This window comes from Lepidochelys olivacea, assembly GCF_965140295.1.
Source record: "Lepidochelys olivacea isolate rLepOli2 genome assembly, chromosome: 11".
Lineage (NCBI taxonomy): Eukaryota > Metazoa > Chordata > Testudines > Cheloniidae > Lepidochelys > Lepidochelys olivacea.
The window spans coordinates 28,453,154-28,466,044 of record NC_140421.1 but is presented as its reverse complement, the minus strand read 5'-3'; the positions used below and the strand labels follow the sequence as shown (position 1 = coordinate 28,466,044).

General features: G+C 41.4%; 2 protein-coding genes across 6 annotated transcripts in view; both read left to right on the top strand.

The window, feature by feature from the left end:
* The window catches only part of STAM2 (signal transducing adaptor molecule 2), a 33,431-nt gene extending 28,927 nt beyond the window's left edge, over nt 1–4,504 (top strand). For both annotated transcript variants that reach the window (XM_084643167.1, XM_084643166.1), the window contains exons 13-14: nt 154–323; nt 547–4,504. In XM_084643167.1, the coding sequence (XP_084499293.1) occupies nt 154–323; nt 547–775 (399 nt within the window). In that variant the 3' untranslated portion in view covers nt 776–4,504. The remainder of the gene's footprint in view (nt 1–153; nt 324–546) is intronic.
* Nucleotides 4,505–9,464: 4,960 nt separating this feature from the next.
* CACNB4 (calcium voltage-gated channel auxiliary subunit beta 4) overlaps nt 9,465–12,891 on the top strand; it is a 191,482-nt gene continuing 188,055 nt past the window's right edge. For 2 of the 4 annotated variants that reach the window (XR_014713562.1, XM_084643146.1), the window contains exons 1-2: nt 9,469–9,744; nt 10,119–10,202. Coding sequence is in view for 3 of the 4 variants with exons in the window: in XM_084643146.1 (XP_084499272.1) it covers nt 9,673–9,744; nt 10,119–10,202 (156 nt within the window). In the remaining variant the exon portion in view is untranslated. The other 2 variants (XM_084643143.1, XM_084643144.1) reach the window with 2 other exon arrangements.

The window sequence follows — 12,891 nt, the reverse complement described above, 5'->3', positions numbered from 1 at the left end:
CAATCCTGTTCTCCAGGCTTTAGTGTGCCATTTTCTGCTTCATAGGGCTCTACACATATAACAGAACCTGAGGATTGTACTCTTGCATTATATATATATTACTGTTCAGTTCAGCCAAGTTGATGCATGGTGTGTGTTCTGTTTCATTTACAGCCATATTCTGTACAACCACATGGTGGGAACTACATGGTTCAGGGTATGCATCAAGTCACTCTTCCCCAAGGCTACGGTCTAGGACCTGAACAGATGGGCCAACTGAGGTCCCTGCCTCAAACTATAAATTCTTCAGGAGCAACTCAGCCTGCTCAAGCTTCATATTTAAGGTAACACTTCAGCAAGACTTTAATATACAATTTGATTTCCCCCAGATTCGTAAGCACTAAAAGTCCAGAGGTGGGTAAATGTCAGTAAAATTTTTTGTTCTATTTTTTTACTTCAGAAATGTGCAAAATCAAATCAGTTTTGAAATGGCATATCGTGTGATACGCAAATGAACTTGGTAATCATAACTGTCACTGTTTTAAAATGATTTTTTTTCTGTTGCAGTCCTGGACCAGATTCTGTGTCAAACTCTGGATACATGAACCAGAACTCTGGCCTTCAGTCAGCAACAAGTACAGCTGCTTACACCCAACATATGGGAATGTCTGTGGATATGTCAGCTTACCAGAACTCTACATCTAATTTGCCTCAAGGAGCAGGCTATCCTGTGGCACTTCCACCTCATTCAGTTCCACAGCAACAAACAAATTACCATCCACAGCCTCTCCTTTGAAAATAAACCAAGCTCATATTCCTAAAGGCATTCATAAATGTTGGTGATCCTCATGATTTAAATAGCTTGTCATTGGTATACAAGTACACTTTCCCTTGATTAAAATGAACAACTCAATTTGCTGCATTATAAAGCTAAGCAATTATTTCAGAGTTAAATGTACTTCAAGTTTGACAGTTCAGAATCTTTCTAAAGACAGTTTGAGCTAATGATTTTTAAAAAAATCATAAATGATTTCAATCCCCACTTAAGCAGCCTCCATCAGCTAAAACTTTCAATCTCGTGGAGTATTATTCTCAAATCTAAACTCAAATAAGAGAATCCTTTCCTTTTTTTTCTGGAAACTTGAGAGGGTGCTTTAAAATCTAGTTATGTTGCTTTATCTGTTCTTTTTGTAGTCTTTTCCATTACACTGCTTTAGAGAATCTTTTCACTTCAGTAGTATTTCTTCCAACAAACCCCCGTGGTTTAGACAAATTATAGGTCTGTTTGTTATACCATAAGCAGTTCTGCTTTATGAGATGCATTACCTAATAGAACAATTGCATGATAAAACAAGTGTGAATGGAGAGGGAGACTATTCCTTGATATTCTGGCAATGAGGACCATGTAAATACAACAATATGAAAATTCTAGAGGTTATTTTTTTTGCAGTGTTGCCAGACTTGATTTGGAGTTCCAAGGGGGTCTTCTGTTTCCCTTGCAAGGAATTGGTGGTGGTGGTGGTGTAGGGGGAGGGGGTTGGGAGCTAGGGAGCTCTCTTTCTTTTTCTCCACAAGGGGTGGCACTCCCAGCATCTTTCCTTTCCAAAGGTGGGTAGAGGATGCTGCAAACTAACGGGTGCTCTGAGGTTGCAGGTTACTTAGCTGGCAATTTGTAAAATCTGTCTTCATGTTTGTTTAAGGGTGGGAGAGCTGTCTCATTCCCTTTGGTTAGAGAGAGGCTCAGGAGTGCTGTTTATCAGAGGCCTGTGGGAGTCTGCCTTGTTTGCTCTGAAAATGGTGGAGGTGAGCTCCAAGAGCACAAGTTACCTTTATGGACCACAAAGCTCTCGTCTTCTTTAGGCTTTCCTCTCACTGTCACCATTCACTTGTCTAGATGAATATATTTGAGAGTGTATACTTATACCACTGTGGATCCAAAGCAAAGGTGTTTGGTTAATGGGACTGTTTTCCTCTTTGGACATAAGGAATGGATACACACTGAAAATGACAAGCATGCCTTTAAAAAAGGAATCACCTCATGCATGAGGACCTGTAGCATTCAGTGGAAAAGAAACAAGATCTGGAGACTTTTCCTGACACTTTAATTGTTATGGGTGTTTTTTGTAATAGAGTAAATGAACTACAAGAGCTGGATAATCTTCCAAGAATATGGGATTTCTTTCCTTTTTATTATTTTAACTTCTGGAAATTTGCACATCACTCTCCTACTTGGCTTACCTACTTGGCTTCTTAATATGATTATATTTATACATATTTTTAATTTTGTTATGAATGGCTGACATTTAGATTGGGAAGAATAATGGATATAAATAACTTTGATAAACAAAATATCTTGGTTAAATGCATGGAAATCTGAAAGCCTGTCCACAAACAAGTGTTTGATGTACATTGTTTTCTACCAGATGAGACCTTGTTACATGGTAGATCTTCCTTGTGTTCTCCCAAAATAAAACTCACCATCTGTTCAATGCCACCTCCATTTGTCTTACTGTTACTAAATACATTATTTAGTATGATCTTGTTCAGATGCAGCTTCATGTTGGAACAATAAGGTATTCAGTACCTGATCATTTGATACTCAAGTTTGTGTAACTGGAGCTGTAGATTTTCCTCTCCAGTGTTTTAATTTGGCATTATCCTTCCAGGTGAAGCTGTTCAGTATAAATGTAAAGTGCTTTAATCTGACGCCTTTAAAATATTTTGATAATGTATTCCTTGTGTTCTTTGTGGGGGGGAAGGAGGGGAAAGAACCAAGAAAATTGATTTCAAAATTCTTGTGGAAAATTCTTGCTATTAGAAAATTTTATGCAAGGATTTATTTTATTCCAAATAGTTAATCAAATTAAACCCCGTTAACATTAATATAGGTTCTTTCATGTTTGTCATTGAAATATAAGGAAAGTTTTTATTGGATTCAAAGTTTTTGACAATATAAATATTACCCAATATCTTAATTTGGGATTAATAGAGTTGGCTCGGAGTTAGATTAAAGTGTTCGATATTTTGTTCTTTATAATATATGAAGTATGAATAGTGTATATGCCCATTTGTGTCTGAGATTTTATACACATGCATATATATACACACTCTTAAAAACAAAACAAAAACCCATGACACTTTATATTGCAGGATTTGGCATCCTATAATCTCTTGTAATCCAAATCATAGGCATTTCTGAAAGTTGTAGATAGTGTAAAATATTTGATTGTTATTAAAATTGTATTTAGAGGGTTTTGGTGTTAATAGGATCAGTTTTATCTCTTCATTCTTCTATACCTTATCATATTTATTTTTAAGGCCTGATTGTAACTAAATATGCTGCCAAAGGAACTGTTTAACTTCAGATTTCTACATTAGGTTTATACCTGCTGTCTTATATTGGGAGTAAATAGTAGATAACTTCTGCTTTTTCATATAAAATACAAGTTTCTGCAACTTCAAAATGAGAATTTTATTATTGTATTTAACTTTGTTCCATGGGTGTCAAATACAAACTGCGTAAACTTTATTCTACTTTGAGTTGTTTGCTACCTGCTAAAAAAAACTTGTGTAAAAATGTCACTTTTTCACTTGAACAATATGTGAGGACATAAATTATCTGTAATATCACCATGCAGAGAATGTTTTAAAGGATTTTAAAATTTCAGATACTTTTGAGTTGACAAGCACCTTGTCTATTTAATAAATCTTTGTTTTTAGAAATTCCAGTATTCCAAAATAAAATTGGTAATTAAGGTAATTGTTAAAGATTAAAACATGTTCTGTGTTCATTTTGTTTTGATGAGTGGACTTTCATGTTCATAGCTGCTGTCCTTTGGAGTAGTACAACTCAATGAAAAGTAGTCATTTTGAGAAGAAAGCTGGTGCAGGCGGCTATAAATGCAGCTCTATTCTATTATTGTAACTGTTTTCCTATAAGAGCTTTTTTCCGTACTTACATCTATGCATCTTTTCTAAGAAGAAATACACCACAATATTAAATATGAGCAGGTTTGGTACCTATAAATTTATTGAATGTCTTTTTAGGATATTTTCTACGCTTACAGTAGGTAAATTATACATGAAACTGATCAAAATTATTTTGATCTTTTTAGTAAAGATTGAATAGATGAAGGGAAGAAGAAAAGGAAATAAGAAGGGGCAGATCCTCAGCTAGTGTAAATTTTCATAGCATCATTGAAATCAGTGGAACTGTGACAACTTTTATCCTGCCTGGTGAGCTGCTCCCATAGTGCTGTGTGATTGAATGCATTCTGTAAACTCATTTTGCAGGTTAGGCTCCAACTGCCTCTTTGTCTAGATTTAAACTGAAGAGTTTAAATGCTTATCTAAAGTAAGATTATTGGGTGGAGGGAGAAGGGGACTGCAGTTTATAGAAAATACTGTCTTTGCGGAATTTGGAGTGTTAATAGTAGATTTGTTCCATTGGTGTAACCAACTGGCCTTTTGCGTACAGTATGTTTGCATTGCCTTTTGTGAATAAAACAAATTTATTTAACGAACAGTGGAAAGTTCTCTGTCTGTTTGAAAGTTAGAGAAATATGTAGCTCTTCCAAGTGACACCATTGGCTTTTTGCATACTTATATAACCTAGCTATAGTACCTTTGACACATAATACCGCTACATGATGGTGGTTGATCCATGCTTGGGTGAGGAATAACTGTAGTCCTAACTATAATATTCAGTTTTATTGAATATTGCTAGGTCGGGGGGTTGTGAGCTGTCAGCCTCTATCTCAAACCCCGCTTCGCTCCAGCATTTATAATGGGTTTAAATATAAAAAAATCCCTCTTTAATTTGCAGGGGTTGCCCTCAGAGGCTTGCTATGTGAAAGGGGTCACCAATACAAAAGTTTGAGAATCACTGTGCTAGGTTTTATACATAAGAAAAATAACATTTTTTTCTAAAATTTCAGTTATTACATCTTAAAAGTAAAAGCAAAGAGTAGTACTCTATAAGTAATAGAAACTCTCTTTAGACCACCATTGATATCCATCTAACCAAAATGAGGTTGCCAGCCCACACAATAAGGAAATAACCCCCGTAGCATATCTAAGGCAGGGAACAAAAGGACTATGTAATTCACCAGCCTGATATGCCTGAAAACAGAATGTTCCTATGAGTCATCTTTAGCTGAAAGTCACTGGAACATATATTGTCAATCACTTACTTACATTATCATCTTGAGTCACTTGTAACTTTCCTGGGATAGTGTCAGGTCAGTTTAGGCCCTAGATATAAGCCTTGGAACAAAAAGCACTTAACCTAACAGCACAAGAAGTGTTTAAAGGATCTTTGTAAAATGTCAGTCAATGGTTTTTCAATCCAGACATTCTCACACTGCTAAGGTGAGAGAATGTGAAACTGATAAACTACAGTGAATCTGGACAATTCCCTAGCGTCTTGATTTCCTGGACAGTATATTAATGTGGGAAGTCAGCCAAGCCATGAGATAGGTTAAGATTCATAATTAAAGAAACATTTCCTTACTATTATCAATTTAGATGATTCAACTGAGTTTTAAAAATCTAATTTAGATTTCACCATTCATGCTAGTCACTTCTTGCACCACATTCATCTTGGACAAAGAAGCCAGGCTAACTAATTTCATGTAAGGAATTCTAAAATCTGCAATTTGTGTGCATAAAGGACATTAATCAATCTGATTATACTAGGTCTCTGCTTGCTTTCTACCAGATGTCTGTAGGGTCTTCCTTTGCCTGGCATACATTGGGGGAAAATGAAAAAGGGCATATTTCCTCTGTTAGTGAATGTGCTGCTAGATATTATTCAAAATATAAACTGAATTAACAAAACTAGTGTAGATAATCCATTCTATAACCATATTAAATGTAGGAGTAATCTCTACTGAATAAAAGCCTACTCTCTAGGTTCAAAAGATGGCATATCTTAAAACTGTTACCTGTTGCTAAATGTTCCTTGGCTTCTATGCCATTTTCCACAAGTATCAGATGTTAAAAATAGTGTTTTCCTACAGAAAACTGAAATTTTAAATTGCCCATAGGGGGTGAAAGGTGGCAGGAATATATTTGTAAATGTGAGTAAAACTGTTACTAATGTTCTCTGAGAAATGTACCTGTCATATCTTCTGTGAACTTTGCTTTCCTTCTCTTCTCCCCCACAGTCCTGGTCAGAATACACATTCAATACTGGTTTTGCTGGAAAAACCCAATCGTACTCCGCAAGAGGGCGGGGAGCAGGTGTCAGTTATGGGTTGCTGTGGGGTTTTTTTTTGTTTTTTTTGTTTTTTTTTTGTCTAGTGGCAAACTCATCTTGTAGGTACCCACCTCCCCTCCTCACTTCAGTCAGAGGTGTGATGTGCTTCAGGTAAAGCCACAGGAATGGGGAGCAGGAAGCCTGGGTCCTGTTTTCAACTCTTCCTCAGATTTCCTGTGCAATTTTGAACAAATCACTTAATCTCTGTGCCTTATTTTTATGCTCTGTAAATTGAAATTAATAGTACTCTAATTTACCTCATGCCTGTGAAGTAATGTTCTGTGGTGGAGGATGCTGTAGAAGGTCGAACAACCATTGATTTTTACATGGACAGATTTTCTTTCCAGATAAACAATTTTAGAGTCAGTGGGCTAAATTATGCTCCTAGATGTGTTCCTACCTTGGGCATCTGCATTCATACCTCAACCTACCAAGCTGTGAATGTGACACAGTGCAGTGAAGATCCAGTATGTAAGAAGGTATCGTTCATGTAGAAAATATAATGCTGTATGATTCACTACTGTAAATAAAATCTGTTTATTATTTCTGTTGTAAATAATTTTCAACAAGTGACATCAAGTTTGAGAGCAGAGTATTATGTAAATAAATATCCCTCAAAATTAGGTACATTTGAGATGCATATCTGCATTTGGTTTAATAGTTTTAATCTGGATATAAATGCACCCAGTTGATGTGTCTTCTGTTAAAAGAAGTGCAGTGCAAAAGCTGGACAAAATATATAGTGGATAAAACATTAACTTAATTTTTTTCTGAAGGCTGATACAATTAAAAATGCATGAGACACAGAATTACTTGATGGTTTCAATACGATTTTTCTGTTCTTTATGTTGGAGATACATCCATGTTTAAAAATCTTTTCATAATCTGCCACCACATATCTCCATACCAACCTTTGGCTACATCAGCCTGAAGTGTTAATGCCTGAACTTTGCTGGAGCACTATGGTGTCAGAAATTCTGTGCTCTTTCTAGAGTCTGGAAAAACAGAAGGTTCATATCAGCTGCACCTCTTTCTCCTGATGAACATCTTAGGAATTGCATTTGAGCAGTCTGCTCTGCAACATAATGAGGAAAGCTAACCAAAAAACTCTAAATGCCTAAATTAAATAAAATCTTAACTGACGCTAGAGGTCAGCAGAGAGTGAGAGAGTTTGCATGCAGCCACTTCACTGGCTAGGGCATGCAAATCATATCAGTGGCTTGGTTCTCCCTGAAGAGCTCTTCTTCAGGATCTCTGTGTAAGATCAAAAGGCTCTATCAGAGTCTCCATCAGAGACTAGTTCAGGGCTTCTCTCTGACCACGTGGTCTGGAAAAGGTGGACTGGCCATTAACTCTCCTGTGTTTAGCAACATAAAGGAAGCTCAGGGAGGTCCAACAGCCCACACTGTGCATACCCAGTCCCTTAATGAGTCTCTGATGGAAGTTACTGCATGACATCTTCAACTCTTTCTATTAAGAATTTCATCCTGCATGCCTATCATCGGTGACTGGAACTAGTCAGAAATTTTCTGACGATGTTTTTCCATTGGGAAAATACCAATTTGTTGAAAGCAAAACATTTAGTGGAAATGTGTCAGTTTTGACAAATCTTCCAATGGAACATAGGTTTCAAAACTTGTGTGCCAGCCAGGTTTCTTGCCAGCTTGCCCACCCAGCTCTTTGGCATCCTGCCTGAAGAACTGCTTTGGAGTTGGGATCCCGATATCCAGGGTCTGTGGTTCCAGGATAGCCAGCAGCCCCAGAAAGACTCTCTGAGGACCAGGGACCCCAGAGCTTCCAGCCTCCAGAGCCAGCTACCTGGGTTGTCCAACTCTCTGGGCAGCTGGCTCCCCAGGCTTTGAGAGTCAGATAGGCCAGGTAACAAGCAGGTCCAGGAGCTTGGAAGCCCTGGGGTCACCATCTCTGAAACAGTCTGCATGTGGGAGCTGCTATTGAGCCAGGAACCCCCAAAGCCTTAAAAGCTCCTGGCTGAAATTGATATGATTCTTCTGTTTCAGGAATACCCACCACTTAATAGCAATGGTGAGCCCCTAGCATATTTTGTTTCAGAACATATTTCAGTGCTTCCAGAACAAATTATTGCAGGATTTCAGTTCTGTGAAAATTTCTGAATTGTTGTCTTTTTATCCTAATTCCGCATGAAAAAAATTCTGAAAATTCAAAATGTATTGTGCAAGGGAAATTTGGTTTCCTGACCAGCTCTATCAATGACCCCCTAACGTGCAAACCAATACCATCTTTTGCCATAACATTATTTATGCGTGTGTATGCACTGTATAAATATACATTTATTCCCCTCTTTTGTGGTGCATTGAAATGATCCACACTCAGAACAACTATTTAGCCCCTATTGTACAAGCCACCTGTCTAATAACATATCACATCAAATCTTTGACTTCTTTTAAAGCAGTAGTGCTCAATCTTGATTTTTCTTTTAAACTGGTGTGTGTGTGTGTGTGTGCACATGCCTTTTCCAATCTGCCCAGTGTGCCAAAAATCCTTAGAGACAGTGATAGCTTCAGGCAGTAATTTATCCCCAACCCTGGACTGAGACCCATTAGGGTGAACCCTTTGCCCACTAATTGACTTCAGTGGCACTTCACAGGGATACATATGTGAGTGCAGCAGCATTGGCTTACTTATGAGATTTCTAGATACATTAAGAGCTTGAGTTTGTGGCTCTAAGGGAAGACGGCTACATGGTAATCATATAACAAATTATAACAACCTGGTACCTTTTGTTCCTTTTGGCTGGTGATTTTACCTATTTTACCTATTGTCTTTCATCTTATTCATATACTGACAGCTCTTTAGGGCAAGGACAGAGCAAGGTCACTAGTGCATGCTAATCTGGTTAGAAAGGCTAGTATTAGGCACAGAAAGATCGTCTCCAGGGGTTCTGCTAGAAGATACATTTCCCAGGGCAGGGAGGTGGCTGAACCTAATTTACAGTGTGTGTGTTTTTGGGGAGCGTGGGCGTGCGCCACACAAAGAGGTCATGGTAAACCGCGGGCTGGGAAATGATGGTGCCGCTACAGGAAAATGGGGGGAAGGGGCTGGGAAGTTGCTGGATATTTACAGCTGGAGAGCGGACACCCTGTTTCGGAGGGGGAAGGGGAGGGGAAACTTCCCTGTCCTCGCCCCCCCAAAAAAGAACTCACTGGCTTCTTCTACAGCACCTCCCCCACGGGCGCGCGCGTGGCGCCGGCGCCAGGGACGAGACACTGTCGCTTTAAGGCGTGGCGATGGGAGCGCCCGCCGCCCACGCAGCCCAGGGCAGGCTGCCGGGAGCGGGCGCAGCAAGGCAGCCCTGATCCGAGTGGGCAGGGAGAGGCGAAGGCAGCGCTCGCCCCGCTGGCCGGCAGCCCGCTCAGCGCGCCTGGAGCCGGGGCAGAGGCGATGCCGCGCTAGCCATGTCCAAGCCCCCGCCCCCCTCCTACGGCAAGAACGGGCTGGGGGACGGGCTGCACCCCCCCGTCTTCCAGGTGCCTCCCCCTTGCTCCGCTCTCCGCCTTCCCGGCTCCGGGCTCCGGCGGCTGCCTGGGCGCGGGGAGCATCGCCTCGGCGCCGGGCTGCAATGGCTGCGGTGGGTGCTGGGCTGGAGCCTCGCTCCCTCCATCCCCGGCGGGGCTGGGGCGGGCAGGGCCGGCGGGCTTCGGTTAGGGGGTGGCCCGTTACCGGAGCTCCGGGCTGAGCCACCGGCCCTTCGTGCGTCCGGGCAGCGCGGCCGGCTCCGCTCCCGGCGCTGGCCAGGCTGGACCGGCCGCTGCCCCGGCGAAGCGGGCTCCCCGCGGGCTCCCCGCGCCCTTGTGACCCGATCTGTCTTTCTCCCCCCCCCCCCCTCCCGCGGCGAGTGCAGGTGTCCCGCGGGACGGCGACCCGGCGGAGCCGCTTGAAACGATCCGACGGCAGCACAACGTCCACCAGTTTCATCCTCCGGCAGGTACGGCGCGGGCCCGCGGGGAGCGGCGGGGGGCGAGCCGAGCCGCAGGGCGGGGAGGAGACGGGGACCGCACCGCCCGGCTAGCCGCTGAGTGTCCCCTGCGGGCCGGCTCCTAGCTGGCCCGTTGGGTGCGAATCGAGTTTCTTTGGGGAAATGCCTGTCCCAGGGATTCCCGCCGCGCCCAGCGCTCCGGGCGGCCGGGGAAAGGTGGGATATTTCACCCCCTTGTGTCTAGCCAAGGCTTTTCAAAGTCGGTTTTTCTCTCTCCCCCAACCCCCCCCCCCCCCCAGCAAACCAGGTCTGCGCTGCGGCTTTAACTTGCTTTGGTTTTAGTCATTTAGTCCGTATTCGTTTTGCTATAAGACAGGCCCCCATGGAAATACGGCGTCTGGGGGTTTACACAGCAGAGTCCCGGCGATCTAAAAGATCTCAGGTGTAGTTAGAAACCTTTGGGTAAACAAGAGTTTGTTTGCGTAAAGAGGCATGAAGTAAGTTTTCGGGACAGAAACATCACTGAGATTTGGCTGAGAGGGGCTTTTAGATAAGGGCGCTTGCAGCTCCCTGTTTCCCAAGGGTTTGGGCAAGGTAAAGGGAGTGAGAGCGGAAATGAAGAGGGAATGGCTCCCATTGACTTGGATTCGCCTTGGTTAAACTCGTAAGGGCACAAGAATTGGCAGCATTTCTGATTTAACTCTTTCTAGTTGTGGAGTATTTATTTCTCGAAAATGCTGGCTGACAACCCGCTAGGCTTTGAGATACTGTCTGTTAGAGTCCCTCTCGGCCACAAAGCAGGAAGATGGACTACTAGGTGCCCTGAGATAACCTGGGTCACATCCAGCCAGTTCTATCAAGTGCTGACTGCAGAGTCCTTTTATTTAGATTTGCCTGAAGCAAATTCACGCCCCCCCCCCCCAGTACAATGTATACTGAAGAATTCTGCTGTTTTCTAAGACCCTACTTGGTAGCTTAGTGTATTCAGGGAACTTCAGCACTGCCAACTGCAGCACCTGAAATATTAGGGCCTCCATACAATATACACAGGGGTTTGTTTTGTTTGTTTTTTTTAGATATGACACATTTGTTATTTGTGTATGAAAATAAATGACAGTGTTTATTATTTTATATATCTAGTGATACTGGCATGTTCAGCACATATTAGACATAATTTAATGTAATTTTCTCTTAAATGACCCGAAAATAATTTTATATTTTACTGATTTTTCTTCCATAAACACTGAACATTACAGCAGCAGGATTTGAAATTAAAATTAAAACATCAAAAGGTTATTTGTCCTGTTGTTCTCATAAGAAACAGTCTCTTTTTTTAGGCTATGAGCCATTTCGTTATAAACTAAGCTTAATAAATTATTGGAGACATTTTTTAAAGCAGCCCCAAATACTTTTGTCTGAATTTCCTTGCAACTTTATTTTGAAGCAAATTGAAATTGAAATTAACTTGGCAAAAATTGTGGATTTTTATGCATTGGAGCTTGTATTTTGTAGACCCATATATATTAAGGTCAGAAGGGACCATTACAATCATCTAGTCTGACCTCCTGCACAATGCAGGCCACAGAATCTCACCCACCCACTCCTGCAATAAACCTCTCACTTATGTCTGAGCTATTGAAGTCCTCAAATCATGGTTTAAAGACTTCAAGGTGCAGAGAATCCTCCAGCAAGTGACCCGTGCCCCATGCTAAGAGGAAGGTGAAAAACCCCCAGGGCCTCTTCCAATCTGCTCTGGAGGAAAATTCCTTCCCAACCCCAAATATGGGAATCAGCTGAACCCTGAGCATGTGGGCAAGATTCACCAGCCAGATACCCAGGAAAGAATTCTCTGTAGTAACTCAGATCCCACTGAGGGTTATTTTTTTGCATTGCTAGGCCCTAATGCTGTGCTTACATTTATGTGGTGGGTACTTTTGTGTCTGTGCAGAGCCCCACATAGGGCCCGTGCAGATTAGATTGCAGGGTCAGGACTGTAGCATTTTATTGGATAGAAACTGTAATTATCGTTTCTATCCATCTGAGTCAGACCTGCATCTGAACACCCCAAAGCTTCGGGTGAAGTTTGGATTTGGATCTGAACTTATGCACTATTGCCAATACCAGGTGTTCAAAAATTACGAGTCAGGCCTAAAAAAAAAATCGTGAGTTTGGCTCAAAGATGATTTTAATATTACACTTTGGGTTCTTTGTATGTGTCTTCTAGTTTCTGAGCTATTTGTGTACAATTGGGTCATGTTTTCAAATTATTCTGTGCAACCATAAGGGCTAGAAATGTACTTTAAAAAAAAAAAAAGCTGAAATTTTCAAGTAGTTACTTCACTCCAGGAGCTGGGGCTTTAAGGAAAACACCAAATATTGTGTAACTTGTGACTAAATTGTGAGAGTTGGCAAAGATGTTTTAGTTTTAGATCTGTGGGTACTAATTATCCTCCAGCAATAATCTTCCTCCTTCTGGCACGACAAGGATGTCACAGGAGCAATTTAGGTGACATCCTCCTGTCTGTATTCACTCTTTGCCTTCTATTTCCACTTTTCTATTGTTGGCTGCTAGCTTGCCCCGATTAAAAACTAACATCCATGGTCTGATTGAAGCTCTGGCCTTCTTTTCCACGTGATGTGTGCTCAGTAAACACAGTTTTAAAGAAGGAAATTATAAAATGCCAAATCTCTTTGATGG